Here is a 17,941-nt window from a genome sequence, read left to right on the forward strand (position 1 = left end):
GATCATACTGGGAGAACTAACACCTTACTGGGGCCACTGGCAGTGTCTGGAAATGACTACAGACATGCTGGGGACAACTGGGATATACTGGTATTGTCGGACACCATACTGGGGTAACAGTAATCACATTGGGAACAACTGGGGCCATGCTGGGGAGAACTGGGACTATGCTGGGAGAAACTGGGAGTGAGTGGGACCATGCTGAGAGGAACTGAGATCATATGGGGAGTGACTGGGACTAGAGCAGGGGCAACTGTGTTCAATTGGGACCATACTTGGAGTGTCTGTAACCATAATGGAGTGATGGAAGCACACTAGGAACAGCTGGGCCCATGCTGGGAGCCACTGGGATCACTCTCACGGTGACTGGAATCATGCTGGCATTGACAGGGAGCAACTGGGATCACACTGGAGGGACTGGAATTGTACCAGGAGTGTCTGGTAGCAACTGGGATTAGACTGCAAGTGACTGGGATCATACCAGGAGTGGTTACAATCATACTGGGATTAGAGTGAGTGTGATTGGACCCTGACTGGGGGTTACTGGGAGCTACCAGGCCCTGCTGGGAGTCAACTGGGGACATAATTAGAGCAACTGGGAGCACCTGGGAGATAACTGGGGGCAAGTGAACCACACTGAGGTGACTGGGAGTGCCTGGCAATGACTGCCAGAATGTTCAGGGCAACTGGGATATAGTGTGAGGGTCTCAGACCATTTGGGTGTGGGACTGGGACCAGACTGGGAATGTGCTGGGGGAACTGGGAACACACTGGGGGCAAGTGGGAGTGACTGGGAACCTGCTGGGAGAGACTGGGATCATACTGGGAGTGCCTGGGACTATGCTAGGGCCAACTGGGAGAACTGGGAATACACTGGATGAAAGTGGGAGGAACTAGGACCATGCTGTGAGAAATTTGCATCATCATAGGGAAGGACTGGGAGGGACTGACCTCGTCTGGTAGTCACTGGGATCCTGCAGGGAGGCAGGGGAAGTGACCAGGATTATACTGGGAGTGCACAGGCCCATATTGGGAATGACCAGGCTCACACTGGGAGTGCCGAGGAAACTGGAAGCACATGGAGGGACCAACTGGGCTCATACTGGGAGCAGCCACTGCTGGCGCTGGGACCCTCCGACCGATGTCTCCCCGAGAGGCATCTGCGGCTTGGCTTTGGAGCCCTGCCAGCTGCAAACCTCCCCCCCAAAAAACCCCAAACCCAGGAACCCCCCTTGGGATATTTGCGCCGCGCTCCCCCTGCCCGGGCACCTGCAAAATTGGGGGCGATGCTTCCGGGGCTGTGGCACTTTCAGGGAGCGCCCGGGCCACGAGATTCTCCCTCTCCTCTTGTGCTGCCGCCGCTCGGCCTCTTCCTCCCTCCCTCCTCCTCCGCCCCATTCCGGAAGGCCAAGCCATGAGGGGAAAGGGGGCGAGGAAGGGGCGGAACCCTGAGGGGAAACGGGGCAGGGAAAGGCCGGAACCGTGAGGGGAAAGGGGACAGGGAAAGGGTTGGAACCGTGAGGGGAAACGGGGGCAGGGAAAGAGCGGAACCTGGGGGGAAAGGGGCGGGCTCAGGCCAAGGGCGCCAGCTGTGAGGGGACACTCTGGGAGGCGGTACTCTGCAACCAGAACTGCAACGGACTGAACATGAACGGGAGAGAAATCAGTAAGTCTAGGAGTTTTATTTGCTGCAAATGCATCCTGTACAGCCAGCCCCACACAATCACTACCCGTGAGGTGCAGCAGCGCACGAAGCTCTTCCTGCACTCGGGGCACTCGCAGGGCTTCCCTTACCGGTGCCTTCGTTGGTGTTGGGTCAAGTGAGAGCTGCTGGAGAAGCTCTTCCCACACTGGGGACACTCACAGGGCCTCTGCCCAGTGTGGATGCGCCGGTGCTTGACGAGGTTGCAGTTGCGCTGGAATCCCTTTCCACAGTCAGGGCAGCGGAAGGGCCTCTCCTCTGTGTGAATCCGAGAGTGCAGGACGAGACTGGAGCTGGTCAGAAACCTCTTCCTGCATTTATCACACTCGTAGAGCCTCTCCCCAGTGTGGATGCGCTGGTGAGTGATGAGGGTGGAGTTGCGCTTGAATCCCTTCCCACACTCAGGGCATTGGAAGGGCCTCTCCTCTGTGTGAATCTGATAGTGGCGGAGGAGGTGGGAGCTGGACTGAAACCCCTTCCCACACTTGGAACACTTGTAGGGCCTCTCCCCAGTGTGGGTCATCTGGTGTGTGATCAGGTGGGAGCTCTGGCTGAAGCTCTTCCCGCACATGGAACACTTGAAAGGCCTTTCCCCAGTGTGGATCCTCTGGTGCTTGATCAGGCTGGAGCTCAAGTTGAAGCTCTTCCCACACTCCCCACATTCATGGGGCCTCTCCCCAGTGTGGATCCTCTGATGCTTGGTCAGGCTGGACCTCTCTCTGAAGCTCTTCCCACAGTCCCCACACTCGTAGGGCCTCTCCCCAGTATGAATCCTCTGGTGGCTGATCAGGTCAGACCTCCACCTGAAGCTCTGTCCGCACTCCCCACAGTTGTAGGGCCGTTTCCCAGTGTGGATCCTCTGGTGCTTGGTCAGGTCAGACCTGCAGCTGAAGCTCTTCCTACACTCCCCACACTCGTAGGGCCGTTCCCCAGTGTGGATCCTCTGGTGGCTGATTAGGTGGGAGCTCTGAATAAAACCCTTCCCACACTCCCCACATTTGTAGGGCCATTCCCTAGTGTGGATTATCTGGTGCCTGATCAGGTAAGAGCTGCAGCTGAAGCTCTTCCCACACTCCCCACACTCGTAGGGCCGTTCCCCAGTGTGGATCCTCTGGTGCTTCAAAAGGCTGGAGCTCTCGCTGAAGCTCTTCCCACATTCCCCACACTCGTAAGGCTTCTCACCCGTGTGGGTCCTCTGGTGCAGGATCAGGCTAGAGCTCCACCTGAAGCTCTTCCCACACTCCCCACACTCATAGGGCTTTTCCCCATTGTGGGTTCTTTGATGCCTGATCAGGCTGGAGCTCCGGCTGAAGCTCTTCCCACAATCTCCACACTCATAGGGCTTCTCTCCAGTGTGGGTCCTCTGGTGCAGGATCAGGTTGGAGTTCCACCTGAAGCTCTTCCCACATTCCTCACACATGTGGGGCTTCTTCCCATCATGGAGCTTCTCATGGAGCAGCAGCTCCGAGCTCTGGCTCCATCTCTGGCCGCCTTCCCGGCCCAGGCTGGCTCTTTCCCCCTCAGATCCCCGCCAGCTGCGTTTGCAGCCCCTCCTCGTGCGGCATCTCCGGGGCTTTTCCTCCCCGTTGGCTTCCTGCGCCGTGGAGCCGCTCAAAACGGCCTCTGCCACCAGGTTCTGCCGCGGGCATTTGTCCTCCCTGCTCTCCATGCTCAGCTCCTGCTCTGGGGGAGGAAGGACAAGGACAGGATGGGATTTGCCTCCGTGCAACAGGCAAGGGCAAGGAGAATCCCCCCAGGGCGTCCCCGCCAGGACGGTACCGGCAGCGCCCGATGTCCCCCCGCGGGGCCTTTTCCGCTCAGCTTTGGACTTGTTCATTCTCCAGTCGTCCCCCCAAAAACCCAACCCAGGGACCCCCAGGGATATCTGGGCCGGCCTCCCTCTCCCTGCTCACCTGCACGATGGGGGGCGGGCGATGATCCCGCAGGTGCGGGCTGCGAATTCAGGCCCGGCTCGAAACCGCTCTGCGCCTTCAGCTCAGCCTTGATCCGCCTTTGTCCCTCCTCTTCCTCCCGCTCCTCCTCTTCTATCCCCCCTCCCGCTCCTCCTCCCTAACCCCACCTCCTTCTCCTCCTTCCATCGCTGCTCTCTCTCCGCCTTCATCCCTCCTCTTCCATCCCTCCTGCCCCTCCTCCTCCCCCATAACCCACTGGAACCGTAAGGGGAAAGGGGGCAGGGAAAGGCCGGAACCGTGAGGGGAAAGGGGGCAGGGAAAGGGCGGAACCGTGAGGGGAAACGGGGGCAGGGAAAGGGCGGGAACCATGAGGGGAAATGGGGGCAGGGAAAGGGCGGAACCCTGAGGGGGAAGGGGGCAGGGAAAGAGCGGAACCGTGAGGGGAAAGGGGCGGGCTCAGGCCAAGGGCGGCAACTGTGAGGGGACACTCTGGGAGCGGCACTCTGCAAGCTGAACTGCAACGGACTGAACATGACGGGAGAGAAAGCAGAGAGAAAGAAGTAAGTCTGGGAGTTTTATTTGCTATAAATACATCCCACACATCCAGTCCCTAGCACTTGAAATTGAGATCCCAGCACTTGAAATTGAGATCCCACATCTCCCAGTCTCTTCCCAACCCCATCTAAGCCATGTCAGTGGCTGTGCAATCAAGTGAATTTGTAAAGAGGTAGAGTTTGTTTGAGGTGGGAAAAAACCGTTTTGATGTGGGCCTGAATCCTTTCCGGGTAAGATCAAGCAGTTTTCACTGGGATTTGAGTGGTTTTGAGGTGACAGATCCATCCCTCTTGGCTTTTGGACTGCAGAGAGGAAGAAGAGAAAAAAATTAAGGCCAAACGAAAAGGAGAAGCAGCTGAGTGTGTTGCCAACATGGATCACAGGGAATGTGAGTGACCACGGATGTGGTCAAAGTGGCTCCTCCAGTGGGGGATGGAGCTGGAGCAGCGCACAAAGCTCTTCCCACACTCGGGGCACTCGCAGGGCTTCCCTTACCGGTGCCTCTGTTGGTGTCGGGTCAAGTTAGAGCTGCTGGAGAAGCTCTTCCCACACTGGGGACACTCATAGGGCCTCTCCCCAGTGTGGATGCGCTGATGGATGATGAGGTGGGAGTTCTGCATGAACCCCTTTCCACAGTCGGCGCAGCGGAAGGGCCTCTCCTCTGTGTGAATCCGATAGTGCAGTAGGAGATGGGAGCTGCTCGTAAAGCCCTTCCCACACTCGGAACACTCAGGCTGGAGCTGTGGCTGAAGCTCTTCCCACACTCGGAACACTCGTAGGGCCTCTCCCCATTGTGGATCATCTGGTGGCTGATCAGGTAGGAGCTCCTTTTGAAGCTCTTCCCACACTCCTCACACTCATGGGGTCTCTCCATGGTGTGGATGCGTTGATGCTGCATCAGAGTGGAGTTGTCCCTGAACCCCTTCCCGCACTCAGGGCATTGGAAGGGCCTCTCGTCCATGTGAATCCAATAGTGCAGGAGGAGATAGGAGCTGGTCTTAAACTTCTTCACGCACTTGGAACCCTCGTAGGGCCTCTCCCCAGTGTGGATCTTTAGGTGCACGATCAGAGCAGAATAGTGGCTGAACCTCCTTCCACACTCCGCACACTCGTACGGCCTCTCTCCAGTGTGGGTCCTCTGGTGCTCGATGAGGCCGGAGCTCCTGCTGAAGCTCTTCCCACATTGCCCACACTGGTAGGGCTTCTTCCCGGTGTGGATCACCTGGTACCTGATCAGGTGAGAGCGCCGTCTGAAGCTCATCCCACACTCCTCACACTCATAGGGCCGTTCACCAGAGTGGATCATCTGGTGCAGGATCAGGCTGGAGGTCCAGCTGAAGCTCTTCACACACTCCAACCACGTGTGGGGCTTCTCCCCATCATGGAGCTGCTCATGGAGCACCAGCTCTGAGCTCTGGCTCCATCTCTGGCCGCCTTCCCGGCCCAGGCTGGCTCTTTCCCCCTCAGATCCCCGCCAGCTGCGTTTGCAGCCCCTCCTCGTGCGGCATCTCCGGGGCTTTTCCTCCCCGTTGGCTTCCTGCGCCGTGGAGCCGCTCAAAACGGCCTCTGCCACCAGGTTCTGCCGCGGGCATTTGTCCTCCCTGCTCTCCATGCTCAGCTCCTGCTCTGGGGGAGGAAGGACAAGGACAGGATGGGATTTGCCTCCATGCCACAGGCAAGGGCAAGGAGATCCCCCCAGGACTGTGCTGCAGCCGGGGCCATGCTGGGCTGGGAGATGGAGCAGCACAGAAGGGAAAGGGGCACTGACTTCCTCCTCACCTGCCTCAGGGTCCTGGGGCATCTTCCTCTTCCTCACAGCCTCCCAGGGGTTGGCAATGGGACATCCTGGAGTAAGAGGGTAGGAGCGTAAGAGAGTAAGGTTCCTATTACAACACAATGAATCTTCTTCTCTGTTGAATATTCTATTTCTCACTAACCAATCTAGGGCAAGATATAAATCCTATAGCATTTACAGACAGCCTTTAAGAAGCATTACATCACCACACTGTGTTACATTTCAAACCATAAATACTTCTCTTTGGACTCCTCCTGCTGAGCTAGTAGGGTCTGCTCTGACCCCTGGGTCTGTCTGCAAGCAGAGGGAAATGTTTCATCAAAAGGGGATTACCTTCAGTTGGGCCACACCATTGTTTTCCAATTGTTCACTAACTAAGGTATCTAAAAGCTTGCTTTCCTCTTCGTCTTGCTTAGACTTTCCATATTATCAAAATCTTTTGCCAGACAATCATATTTATAAGGCTTCCCTGTTTCATCTTCCCCAACACACGCTGAGTTTGAAGGTCCCTCTGCCCATGTCCATCTCTACAAGTCACAGGACACCTGGGCTTCAGATAAACCTCCCAAACACCAAGATTCAGCCCTGAAAAAGCCTCCCAGGAGTTCCCCTCGCCTTTGGTATTTGGAGGTTCCCCCCTGTCCCAGTTGCTGGGGTCACGCTTGGATTGTGGGTCCCCCTTCTCCTCGGTGCCCACCCTGCCCAGGCTGCTGGCAGTCCCAGCAATGCCAAAAGCTCCCCCCTCTTGGCTCTCCCCATTTTGGTATGCCGGGGCTGTTTGGGCTCCCGGGCTCCCTTCTCCCCTCATTCTCTGCTTGGGGCTGCAGCGGCTCCAAGGAGTCCCCCCTGCCCCTCTCCAGGCTCTTGAGGCTCCCGCCAATGGCGGCGCTCCCCCCTATCTGGGCTCCCCACTTTGGGCTCCTGGGGGACACAGGGCTCTGCTCCTCCAGGCTGCCTCTGCCGGCAGCCGCCACTGGCACTCCCGATGTCCCCCTGAGGGGCCTTTTCCGCTCAGCCTTGGACTGATTCATTCTCCAAACATTCCCTCAAAAACCCAACTGGGAGCAACTGGGAGTGACTGGGAACATGCTGGGGGGAACTGGGCTACCCTGGGACATGCTGGGAGTGACTGTAACAAAAGTGAGGGTGAAAGAGAGCAACTGAAACCATGTGAAGCACAACAGGTTCATACTGGCAGGGACTGGGAGCACACTGGCCTCAGCTTTGGATCATACTGGGAGGGCCTGGACTAATACTGGGAGGATCTGAGAGCGACTGAAAATACACCCTGCCCATCCTCCCCCATACTGGGCCTGAATGGGAGCAACTGGGAGCATGCTGGGAGCAAATGGCATCATACTGGGACTGACTGGGTTGATCTAGAACGCAACTGGAACCATGCTGGAAGCAGCTGGGACCATACTGGGAGAAATTGGAAGCAACTGGGACCACACTGGGAGGGCTGGCATGTGACAGGGATCCAACTGGAGCCTACTGGGATCGTACTGGGGTCAAAGTCAATGACTGAGATCACATTTTGGGCTACTGGGAGCAACTGAGAGAAACTGGGATGATGCTGCAAGCAAACTGGAGGAACTGGGAAGGACTGGATGCATGCTGGAAGCAACTGGGATATACTGGGCATGACTGGAGGATCATACTGGGAGAACTGACACCTTACTGGGGCCACTGGCAGTGTCTGGAAATGACTACAGACATGCTGGGGGCAACTAGGATATACTGGGAGTGTCTGTAACGATACTGGGGGGACTGGAATTACACTGGGAACAGCTGGGACCACGCTGGGCAGAGCTGGGACCACATTGGGGGCGACTGGGAGTGAGTGGGACCATGCTGGGAGGGACTGGGATCATCTGGGAAGTGACTGGGATTTAAGCAGAGGCAACTGGTTTCAACTGGGACCATACTGGGAGTGTCTGTAACCACAGGGGAGTGATGGAAGCACACTGGGAACAGCTGTGCCCATGCTGGGAGCCACTGGGATCACACTGGGTGCACTGGCATCAGACTGGGAGTGACTAGGAGTGACTGGGAGCAACTGGGATTAGACTGCAGGTGACTGGAATCATACTGGAGTGGCTACACTCATACTGGGATTATACTGGGCATAAATGGAACCTGACTGGGGCTTACTGGGAGCTACTGGGCCCATGTTGGGAGGAAAATGGGCATATATTGGGAGCAACTGGGATCGGCTGGAAGGTTCTGGAACCATGCTGAGAAGACTGAAACTATAACTGTGGCAACTGGGAGTTAGTGGGAAAGACTGGGATCATTCTGAGGTAAATAGAACCTTACTGGGGTAACTGGGATATACTGGGAATGCCTGTAACCATACTGGGGGCGGCTGGAACCACACTGGGAACAGCTGGGATCTTGCTGGGGGCAACTGGGACAATGCTTGGGGCAAGTGGGCATCACTGAGACCCTGTTGGGAGGCACTGGGACTAATCTCAGGTTAACTGGCATCATAATGGGAGGAACTGGGAACAATTGGAACTCTGTTGGGGGCAAATGGGATCAAACTTGAATCACAGTGAGAACAGCAGGGTCCATGCTGGGTTAGACTGGGATCACAGTGACAGAGACTGGAATCATGCTGGGATTGACTTGGAGTGGCTGTGAGCAACTGGAATTGTGCTGAAAGCAACTGGTAGAAAGCGGGAGTGACTGGGAGCATGCGGGGGGTGACTGGGATATACTGGGAGAGACAGAGAGTCACTGGGATCACACTGGAGGCTCCTGGGGTCATGCTGGCATTGACAGGGGGCAACTGGGATCACACTGGTATCAGACTGGCAGTGACTGGGATCATACTGGGAGTGGCTACAATCATACTGGGGTTAGAGTGGGTGTGATTGGACCCTGACTGGGGGTTACTGGGAGCTACCAGGCCCATGCTGGGAGCCAACTGGGTCTCCCAGCAGCCTGCGGAGGGCGGGCAACGAGTGGACAGGGCACCCCCAGTCCAAGCGTGACCCCCAGCAGCTGGGACAGGGGGGAACCTCCCCGGGCACCTGCGGGATGGGGGGCGATGCTCCCGGGGCCCGGAGTTCAGGCAGCGCCCGAGCCGCCCGATTCCGACCGCGCTTTGCTCCCGCCGCTTCCTGCTGCCGCTCCGCCTCTTCCTCCCTGCCTCCTCCTCCTGCCCCGGTCCCGGAGCCCTCGCAGCCGGCGGGAGGAGCGGGGATGGAGCCGGGCCAGGTCGGAACGGAGCGAGGGGTGGGGAGGGATGGCAGCAGTGGGAGTGACTGGGCTGTACTGGGATCATCCTGGGAACAGCTCCCGGGTGACTGAGTTCTACTGGGACCGTACTGGGATCACACTGGGAGTGAGGAGGAGCAGCGCGATGGCTCCAGCGCTGGGGCTGGGGGCGCTGCTGGGGCCCGGGGGGCGGCGAGAGCTGAGGGGCACCCCCGGCACCGGGACTGTCTGATCGCCCATCCCGGAGCACCGGGGGGGCCCTGAACCCCCATTCCTGGGCACCGGGATCCCCCCGCGCTCCCATTCCCGGGCATGGGATCCACCCTGCACCCCCTTATCCGGCACCAACAACCCCCACACCCCCATTCCCGTTCAGAGGATCAACCCCTCACCCCCTTCCCGGCCATCCCGCCTCTCCCAGCCCCCAGAGCCCTCTTTTCCTTCCCCCAGAGACCCCCTTGACCCCTATTCCTGCCTTTCCTATTCCCCAGCCCCCTCCTGCACATCGAGGACACCCGAGACCCCTATTCCCAGCCATCCTGGCTTTTCCCACCTTTTGCATGGAATGGGGACACTGGGGACCCTTGGAGCTCCCTTTCCTGCATGCAGGAACCCCCTTAGCCCAGCCCGTCCCCCCTCTGCCCACCGCAGCCTCCCCTTTTCTCAGTCCTGGAACCCCCAAACCCCGTTCCCTGCTCTCCCAGCTCTCCCTTTGGTTCCCCCTTTGGTTCCCCCTGTGTCCCCCAGCCCCCAAATCTCGGTGTCTCCCCCGTTCTCCTGTCCCTGCGTTCCCTGCCCGTGGCGCTGTCGGAGCCCGGCCCGGGGTTCCCCCAGTTGGTGTCCATGGGGTCCCTGGCTGGGATCCCCTTCCAGCGGGATCTCGGCACAGCCAGAGCCGGCACCACGAGTGGCACCGGCACGGGGCCACCGGGGAGCTGCCGCTGCTGCAGCTGCATCCTGCCATTCCCAGTTGCTCCCAGTTCCTCCCAGTGGCTGCGCAGTCGGCTCCCAGCATGCGCCTGGCAGCTCCCAGCACCCCCCAGACAGGGACCAATCACACCCCCTACAATCCCAGTCCAATTGTAGCTACTCCCAGTATGATCCTGGTCACTCCCAGTATGATCCCAGTCAGTCCCAGTATGATGCCAGTGGCCCCCATTATGATCCCAGTTGCTCCGTGTCAATGCCAGCATGACCCCAGGAGCCTCCAATATGATCCCAGTGACTCCCAGTCTCCCCGAGTATATCCCAGTCAGCCCCAGCATGCTTCCAGTCGCTCCCAGTTTCCCCTAGTTGCTTTCAGCACGATTCCAGTTGCTCACAGCCACTCCCAATCAATCCCAGTATGATTCCAGTCACCCCCAGTATGACCCCAGTCAGTCCCAGATACTCCCAGTATTATTGCAGTCATGCTCAGAGTGACTCCCTGGCACTCCCAGTGGGGGCCCAGTTGCTCCCAGTCGCTTCCAGGGTTGTTCTAGTCCGAGCCAGCACCTTCCCAGTCACTCCCAGAATGATCCCAGCCATTTCCCATAGGATCCCAGTGTGACCCCAGCATGGGCACAGCTGCTCCCATGACCATCCAGTAGGGTTCCAGTTGCTCCCATTTACCCCCAGGGTGGTTTCAGTCCCTCCCAGTGTATCCCAGTTGCTCCCAGCATGTTCCCAGTCATTCCCAGCTGCCCTGAGTTGCTTGCAGCCTGATGCCAATTGCTGACAGCCACTCCCAGTCACCCTCAGTGCAGTCCCAGTGGCTGCCAGAATGACCCAGTATGATGCCAGTGACTCCCAGCATTGGCCAGCTTCTCCTACGGAGGTCCCAGTAGGATCCCAGTAGCCCCCAGCACAGTTCCAGTCAATCTTTGTTCCTCTCAGTGTGATCTCAGTTGTCCCTAGTATAGTGCCAGCCAATCCATAGATGATCCCAGTCCCTGCCAGCGTGGTCCCAGTCATGCCCAGTTGTCCCCAGTGTACACCCAGTCATTCCCACTCGCTCCCAGGTACCCCCAGCATGGGGTTCCAGTTCTCCCCAGCATGGTCCCACCTGTTCCCAGTGTGGTTCCAGTCACCTGAGTATGGTTAACAGAGACTCCCAGTATATTCCAGTGTCCCTCAGCATGCTCAGAGTCACTCCCAGTCACTCCCAGTAGAATCCAGTCCCAGTGCAGCCACTGCTGGGATCCCCCTGCCCTGTGTGCGTTCCCCCCTGGCGGATGTGCCGAGAGGAGCCCCAAGGGCTGGCAGTGGCCAGGCAGGGTCCCCAGCAAGGCCCAGTTTGGATGTGCAGCCCCCAGTTTGCCCAGTTTGCCTCTCCTTTGGCAGCTTGCCTCTCCTTTGGGTTCCCCCCGCCCACAGCGGCTGGGAGCAGCCGAGAGCCCCGCACTGCCCATCCCGACCTGTCCCGGCTCCATCCCCGCTCCTGCCACGGGCTGCGAGGGCTGCGGGAACGGGACACCGAGGGTGTGGCTGCTGCTGGGGGAGGAGGAGGAAGGAGGGAAGGGCAGGGATGAAGAGAGAGGGGGAGCAGGGGTTAGGGGGGAGAAGGAGGGAGGGAAGGGGAAGGATGAAGGGGGAGAGCCAGAAGGGATAGAAGAGGAGAAGGAGGTGGGCTGAGGGAGAAGGAGGAGAAGGCGGGATGGAAGAGGAGGAGTGGGAGGAAGACAAAGAGAAGGGACAAAGGCAGATCCAGGAAAGCAGAGGGAAGCCCTTGTCCTTAAACCCCCCCCCGGAGCGTGGACTGCGCCCCAGTGTGGGCAGCAGAGAAGGGTGGGATTCTGCTCCTCTGCCCCTCTCAGGTGAGTCCCCACCTGCAGAGCTGCCCCAGCCCTGGGGGCCAGCACAGGAACGACCTGGAGCTGGTGGAACCAGTCCAGAGGAGGCACCAGAGATGCTCCAAGAGCTGGAGCCCCTCTGATCTGGAGCTAGGCTGGGAGAGCTGGGGGTGCTCACCTGGAGAAGAGAAGGATCCAGGGAGAGCTGAGATGTCCTGCAGCTCCCTCTGTGCTCTCAGGCAGGCAGAAGCAGGCTCTGGATTCAGCCCTGGAGCAGGGCAGGTGTTGGGGGTGTGACATGGAGCTGCTCTCCTGTGGGATATCCCCTCCAGGTTGCAAGCTCCTTGGTGGAGGAGTGAATCCAGGAATGTGGCTGTGGTAGTCCTTCCTTGTGGCTTGCCCCCAGCCCTGCTGTTCCCTTGGCCACTCCTGTGGGAAACAGTGCAGGTTTAGGTGCCTCAGCACCACCAAACCCTCCCTGAATTCACAGCCCCCACCCATGAGATGGTGACTGGTGAGGGGGAGCTCGGCCCAGATATAGTGGGGGAGGTCTCTGCATTGGGTTTTTTTGGAGGGATGTTTGGAGAATGAAGCAGTCCAAGGCTGAGCGGAAAAGGCCCCTCGGGGGGACATCGGGGGGTGCCGGTGGTAGCTGCCGGCAGAGGCAGCCTGGAGGAGCAGAGCCCTGTGTCTCCCAGGAGCCCAAAGTGGGGAGCCCAGAGAGGGGGGAGCGCCGCCATTGGCGGGAGCCTCAAGAGCCTGGAGAGGGGCAGGGGGGACTCCTTGGAGCCGTTGCAGCCCCGAGCAGAGAATGAGGGGAGAAGGGAGCCTGGGAGCCCAAAGAGCCCTAGCATCCCGAAATGGGGAGAGCCAAGAGGGGGGAGCTTTTGGTATTGCTGGGACTGCCAGCAGCCTGGGCAGGGCGGGCACCGAGGAGAAGGGTACCCCAAATCCAAGCGTGACCCCAGCAACTGGGACAGGGGGGAACAGCTGAACACCAAAGGGTCGGGGAACTCCTGGGGGGCTTTTTCAGGGCTGAGTCTTAGTGTTTGGGAGGTTTTACTGGAGCCCAGGTGTCCGGTGGCTTGAACAGATGGACTTGGGCATAGGGATCTTCAAACTCAACATGCTCATCCCTTGTTTTCCCCAAACCAGGATTTCCCATTCCTGACCCCTGGCAGGCTGTCAGGAAGAGGAAGATGACCAGCGACACAGAGGCAGGTGAGGAGGAAGTCAGTGCCCCTTTCCCCCTGTGCTGATCCATCTCCCAGCCCAGCATGGCCCTGGCTGCAGCTCAGCCCTGGGGGCATTGCCTGTGGCATGGAGGCAAGTCCCATCCTGTCCTTTTTTTTCCTCCCCCAGAGCAGGAGCTGAGCATGGAGAGCAGGGAGGACAAATGCCCGCGGGAGAACCTGGGGGCAGAGGCCATTTTGAGCGGCTCCACGGCGCAGGAAGCCAATGGGGAGGAAAAGCCCTGGAGATGCCGCACGAGGAGGGGCTGCAAACGCAGCTGGCGGGGATCTGAGGGGGAAAGAGCCAGCCTGGGCCGGGAAGGCGGCCAGAGATGGAGCCAGAGCTCAGAGCTGGTGCTCCATGAGCAGCTCCATGATGGGGAGAAGCCTCACACGTGCGCGGAGTGTGGAAAGAGTTTCAGGTGGAGCTGCAGGCTGATCCAGCACCAGAGGACCCACACTGGAGAGCAGCCCAGTGAGTGTGATAAATGCAGGAAGAGGTTTCAGACCAGCTCTGATCTCCTCAAGCACCAGCGCACACACACAGAGGAGAGGCCCTTGCGCTGCCCTGACTGCGGGCAGGGCTTCAGTCACAACTCCAGTCTTGTCAGGCACCGATGCATCCACACTGGGGAGAGACCCCACGAGTGTGAGGAATGTGGGAAGAGCTTCAGCCGAAGCTCGCACTTGATCAGGCACCAGAGGACCCACACTGGGGAACGGCCCTACGAATGTGGGGAGTGTGGGAAGAGCTTCAGGGACAGCTCCAACCTGGTCCAGCACCGGCACATCCACACTGGGGAACGGCCCTACGAATGTGGGGAATGTGGGAAGAGCTTTAGCCAGAGCTCCCACCTGATCCGCCACCAAAACATCCACACTGGGGAACAGCCCTACGAGTGTGATAAATGCAGGAAGAGGTTTCAGACCAGCTCCCATCTCCTCCGGCACTATCGGATTCACACAGAGGAGAGGCCCTTCCAATGCCCTGACTGCGGGAAGGGATTCAAGCACAACTCCACCCTCGTCACCCACCAGCGCATCCACACTGGGGAGAGGCCCTATGAGTGTCCCCAGTGTGGGAAGAGCTTCTCCAGCAGCTCTAACTTGACCCGACACCAACGGAGGCACCACTGAGGGAAGCCCTGTGAGTGCCCTGAGTGCGAGAAGAGCTTCGTGTGCTGCTCCAGCTCCATCCCCCACTGGAGGAGGCACTTTGGGCACAGCCCTGGTCACTCACATTCCCTGCGATCCATGTTGGGAACACACCTGGCTGCTTCTCCTTTTGGTTTAGCCTTAATTTTTTTCTCTTCTCCATGTTTTTCCACTCTAGAAGTCAAGAGGGATGGATCTCTCACTTCAAAACCCCTTAAATCCCACTGAAAATAACTGGATTTTAACCCAAAAGGGCTCAATTCCACCTCAGATTGCTTGTTCCCTCCTCAAAAAAACTCATGCCCATGCCGAATTCTCAATTACACAGCTGCCAGGGTGAGATGGAGTTGGGAGGAGATTGGTAGAAGTTGGATCCCAATTTGGAGCAATGGGATGGGGATTGTGTGGGGATGTCTGTCTGGGATGTATTTGATAGCAAATAAAACTTTCAGACTGAACGATTTCTGTCCTGTTCCTTTTCGGTCAGTTCTGTTTGCAGAGTGCTGCCTTCTCAGTTTATTCAATTTCTACAAAAATCCCCTTTTTAAAATCATCTAACCCAAACAATCCAAAAACCAATATCCAAATAAAACCACCCACACACAATTTTTTAAAAATAATTTTAATTTTTCAAGAGTAATTAAGGATGGTGTTGAAGTTTAATTGTTTGGTTAAAATGTTTGAGAAATTATAGTGGTGTTTGGTTTTGTGTTTAGTATATTTGTAATATAAATTGGTTTACCAAGGTGTGTTAGATTGCATGTTAGTTTTTTTAGATATTTTTTATCTCAAGTATATTAGTCGTCGAGTTAAAGCTTTCAGAAGTTATTTCTTGGTCTATAATTTACATTTATTGGTCATGTTGTAGTAATAGTAATTGTTGTTTTGGTCTGAAATATTATTGGAGTATTGTAAGCAAGAGCTGAAATTACTATATTTCATTTTTATTATAATTATTGCATTTTTATAATTATCTGTCGGAGGAAGGAGACCCAGACACTAATTGGTTCATCCAAGTCCCATTTATTGATCGAATACGGCGGGTTAAATACAGTTCTTAATAAGCTTCATACATATTGCAAAAGTTGAGCTCAGGATTGGTTAGTTACATATCAGCAACTACACCTACTTCTACATTCTTGTGCTTATTCTTCTGTTACATTCTGCAGATATTCAGGACTAATCTCACCTCCCTTTCCTCATGTTGCAACAAGGCCATCCGGCATTCTTGCCTGTCAGCAGTCACTGAATCAGAGACTGCTGACCTCCCTTTCAAGCTTAACCAGCGGCATTAAGTCAGTATGGCCTTTCTCAGCTAACCAACTCTTAATAAAATCCTTCACATTTCCCCCGTTTTCTTCTTGAGCAAGGAGATTAGTTTGCCAGGTTTTTGCTATCATACGGCTAACCATGTTTTGAATACAAGTAAAAATATAAGGCAAAATAAGCAAAAACATTAAGATCACACCCAGTAAGCTGATAGCATATGTCACAATGTTCCTTAGCCATGGTCCAAGCCCTAAGCCTTTAAGCCACTTGTCAATTCCTAAACCTTCTTCTTCTTTGAGATTGTGAAGTCCCTGTTGTAGTTCTTTTATCTTAGTATGAATGGACACCGAATGATCAGACAAATTCATACAACACATTCCCTCAAATTCTTCACATCCATGCCCTTGTGCTAAGAGCAAAAAGTCTACAGCAGCTCTATTTTGTAAAACAGCATGGTTAACACTTTGCACATCTGCAGTCATCATGTCCAGAATTTGGGATGTCTGGTTCAGCTCATTTCTTGTCCAGCACCCTAATTGTTTTGCTAAATTCATAGCCTTATTGGCAGATCCTCCTGGTAAGATAGTTGAAACTACTACTTGTCTGAATGTACCCCAAAACTTTGGATCTCCAATCTGGCTGCAGTCCAAGTCATGTATACTACGCCTTTTCCTGTTTGATGTTTGACTGAGCTGCATTAGCAAGGATACATTAGGGTGAAACAAGGACAATTTTCCCAAATAACAGGGTCCACCCTGTGGCTTAGCTGGTACACCATTCCACGCCCTGTCTCCACAGATCAAAAATATTCCTGTGGGTAATTTCATTGGTGCCGTGATGTTTGTGCCGTTACATTGACTGTAATGCTGTGGAGAGAATTCACTCAAATTCAGGGATGAATCTAAGGTGGCCCATGTGTCTTTAGGTTGATTTAAATTTTGAACATCCAAGGGTTTGAAACTAAACTATCCTCCAGCTGTAGTGTTAGGCATACTGGCATTTGCACTTCCAAAAAGATCCAATTCCTCAGGAGGAGAATGCAAAGAGGTGTTAAGTGATTGGATTAGTAAGCATTGGCGATAGCCATCACTCTGACCTGCAGTATATCCTTGCTGTGCTGGCAATGTGATGTTAGACATGTTACGCATGCATAAAGTTCGATTACTTGTTAAACTGCAAAATTCTCCAGGAGACCACACTGGAAGTCCTACCAAGCATGTTCGAAATGGATTAGTAACCCCTCCAAGACTAAGACAAAGTGATGATCAGTTAACTTGATTAGCAAGTGTTACCCATAGATTTTCTCTTGGCTGACTGAAATGTGTTATTCCTACTGCTTTAATCGCTACAGCGTTAAGCAGTATAATAAAAACAAACTTCATTTTTCTTTCCTTTTTGCCTGTTTTTTCTTCCTCCGCTGTCTTTTACCTGACTTGTTAGGCTGATTAAAATGGACCTGAGTCAGTCTTTGAATACACTGATCTAACTCCAAATCAGCATCCTTGCTCACAGGTATAGCATATGGCAAGTTTAAAGGCAAATCAGATTTACAGCGAGCTGCTATAATGCGTGAGGCACTAGTAACTTCAAGCTCTCTAATTGCTTGCTGCAACTTCCATCTAATATATGCTATAACCACTTGTTCTGCACTCTCAAAAAGCTTTAATCCTGCCCTTCCTGGCAGGCCAGTACTTTGCTCAAGAGCTCTAACTCAGACAAAATCTTGAATCCACTTCCCAAAACAAGGTCCACACCATAAATTTGCTATTGTCTTTTGTGAGTACCAATAAATCTTATTACAACCTGCACAAAGCAAAGCTATCCATGCATAGCACTTATCAGCATCCCTTTTGCAAACATAACAAGGAAGTGTATATAGGAAAGGATCAGTATTAAAATTTGTCTGTGTAATCCAATCCAACCAGTTCAATGGTGGTGATTGCAAAGCCTCTTCAGCTTTCTTACTATATACAGCTACCAATTCAAGCTCCTTCTTTAATACAAAATGTATCTTATCTCGTAATCGCTGTTCTTGTTCTTCAACACCTATAGCATCCCACCAGGCAGGGTCCCATGGAGCTACAGCATCCCACAAGGCAGGGTCTCATAGATGTGAAATTGCCCTAATCATAGAAAGCTAATTAGCAATCACTAATAGCCTTATTTAGATGAGGTCGTTCCCTATCTTACCTTCTTTTTCTTATCTGTTTTCAGTTTTGCTGCTCCTAATTTCACTGGTGCTGTTACTTGCAAACTTAATTTTTGCAACTTTTCAATGCAGCAGTCTAGTGCTCTTTCAGGATTCCCTCTGAAGGACCCTACAA

General features: G+C 55.0%; 1 protein-coding gene and 1 pseudogene across 1 annotated transcript; one reads left to right on the plus strand and one right to left on the minus strand.

Moving 5' to 3' along the window:
- Positions 1-14,750, plus strand: part of LOC128946676 (zinc finger protein 850-like) — a 78,779-nt pseudogene extending 64,029 nt beyond the window's left edge.
- Positions 1,651-5,996, minus strand: LOC128946665 (zinc finger protein 345-like). The gene is made up of 3 exons (XM_054290609.1): positions 5,950-5,996; positions 4,933-5,796; positions 1,651-3,193 (listed from the first exon to the last, which is right to left on the minus strand). Exons 1-3 carry the CDS (start codon positions 5,969-5,971, stop codon positions 1,791-1,793), a joined length of 2,289 nt encoding a protein of 762 aa, XP_054146584.1. The 5' UTR covers positions 5,972-5,996; the 3' UTR covers positions 1,651-1,790.
- Positions 14,751-17,941: the final 3,191 nt, after the last annotated feature.

Source organism: Melozone crissalis, unplaced genomic scaffold, assembly GCF_028551555.1.
Source record: "Melozone crissalis strain CALT ecotype California unplaced genomic scaffold, PUWL_Pcris_2 ptg000082l_1, whole genome shotgun sequence".
In the NCBI taxonomy this organism is placed as follows: Eukaryota; Metazoa; Chordata; class Aves; order Passeriformes; family Passerellidae; genus Melozone; species Melozone crissalis.

What these genes read in the sequence shown, in the direction of transcription:
- LOC128946665 (XM_054290609.1), bottom strand. Translation starts at nt 5,971, where the DNA reads ATGCCCCAGGACCCTGAGGCAG. An exon ending in GCCCCAGGACCCTGAGGCAG is followed by an intron (nt 5,797 to 5,949) that starts GTGAGGAGGAAG and finishes TTCCTCCCCCAG; the next exon opens with AGCAGGAGCTGAGCATGGAG. An exon ending in GCCCTACGAGTGTTCCGAGT is followed by an intron (nt 3,194 to 4,932) that starts GTGGGAAGAGCT and finishes TGGGCCGGGAAG; the next exon opens with GCGGCCAGAGATGGAGCCAG.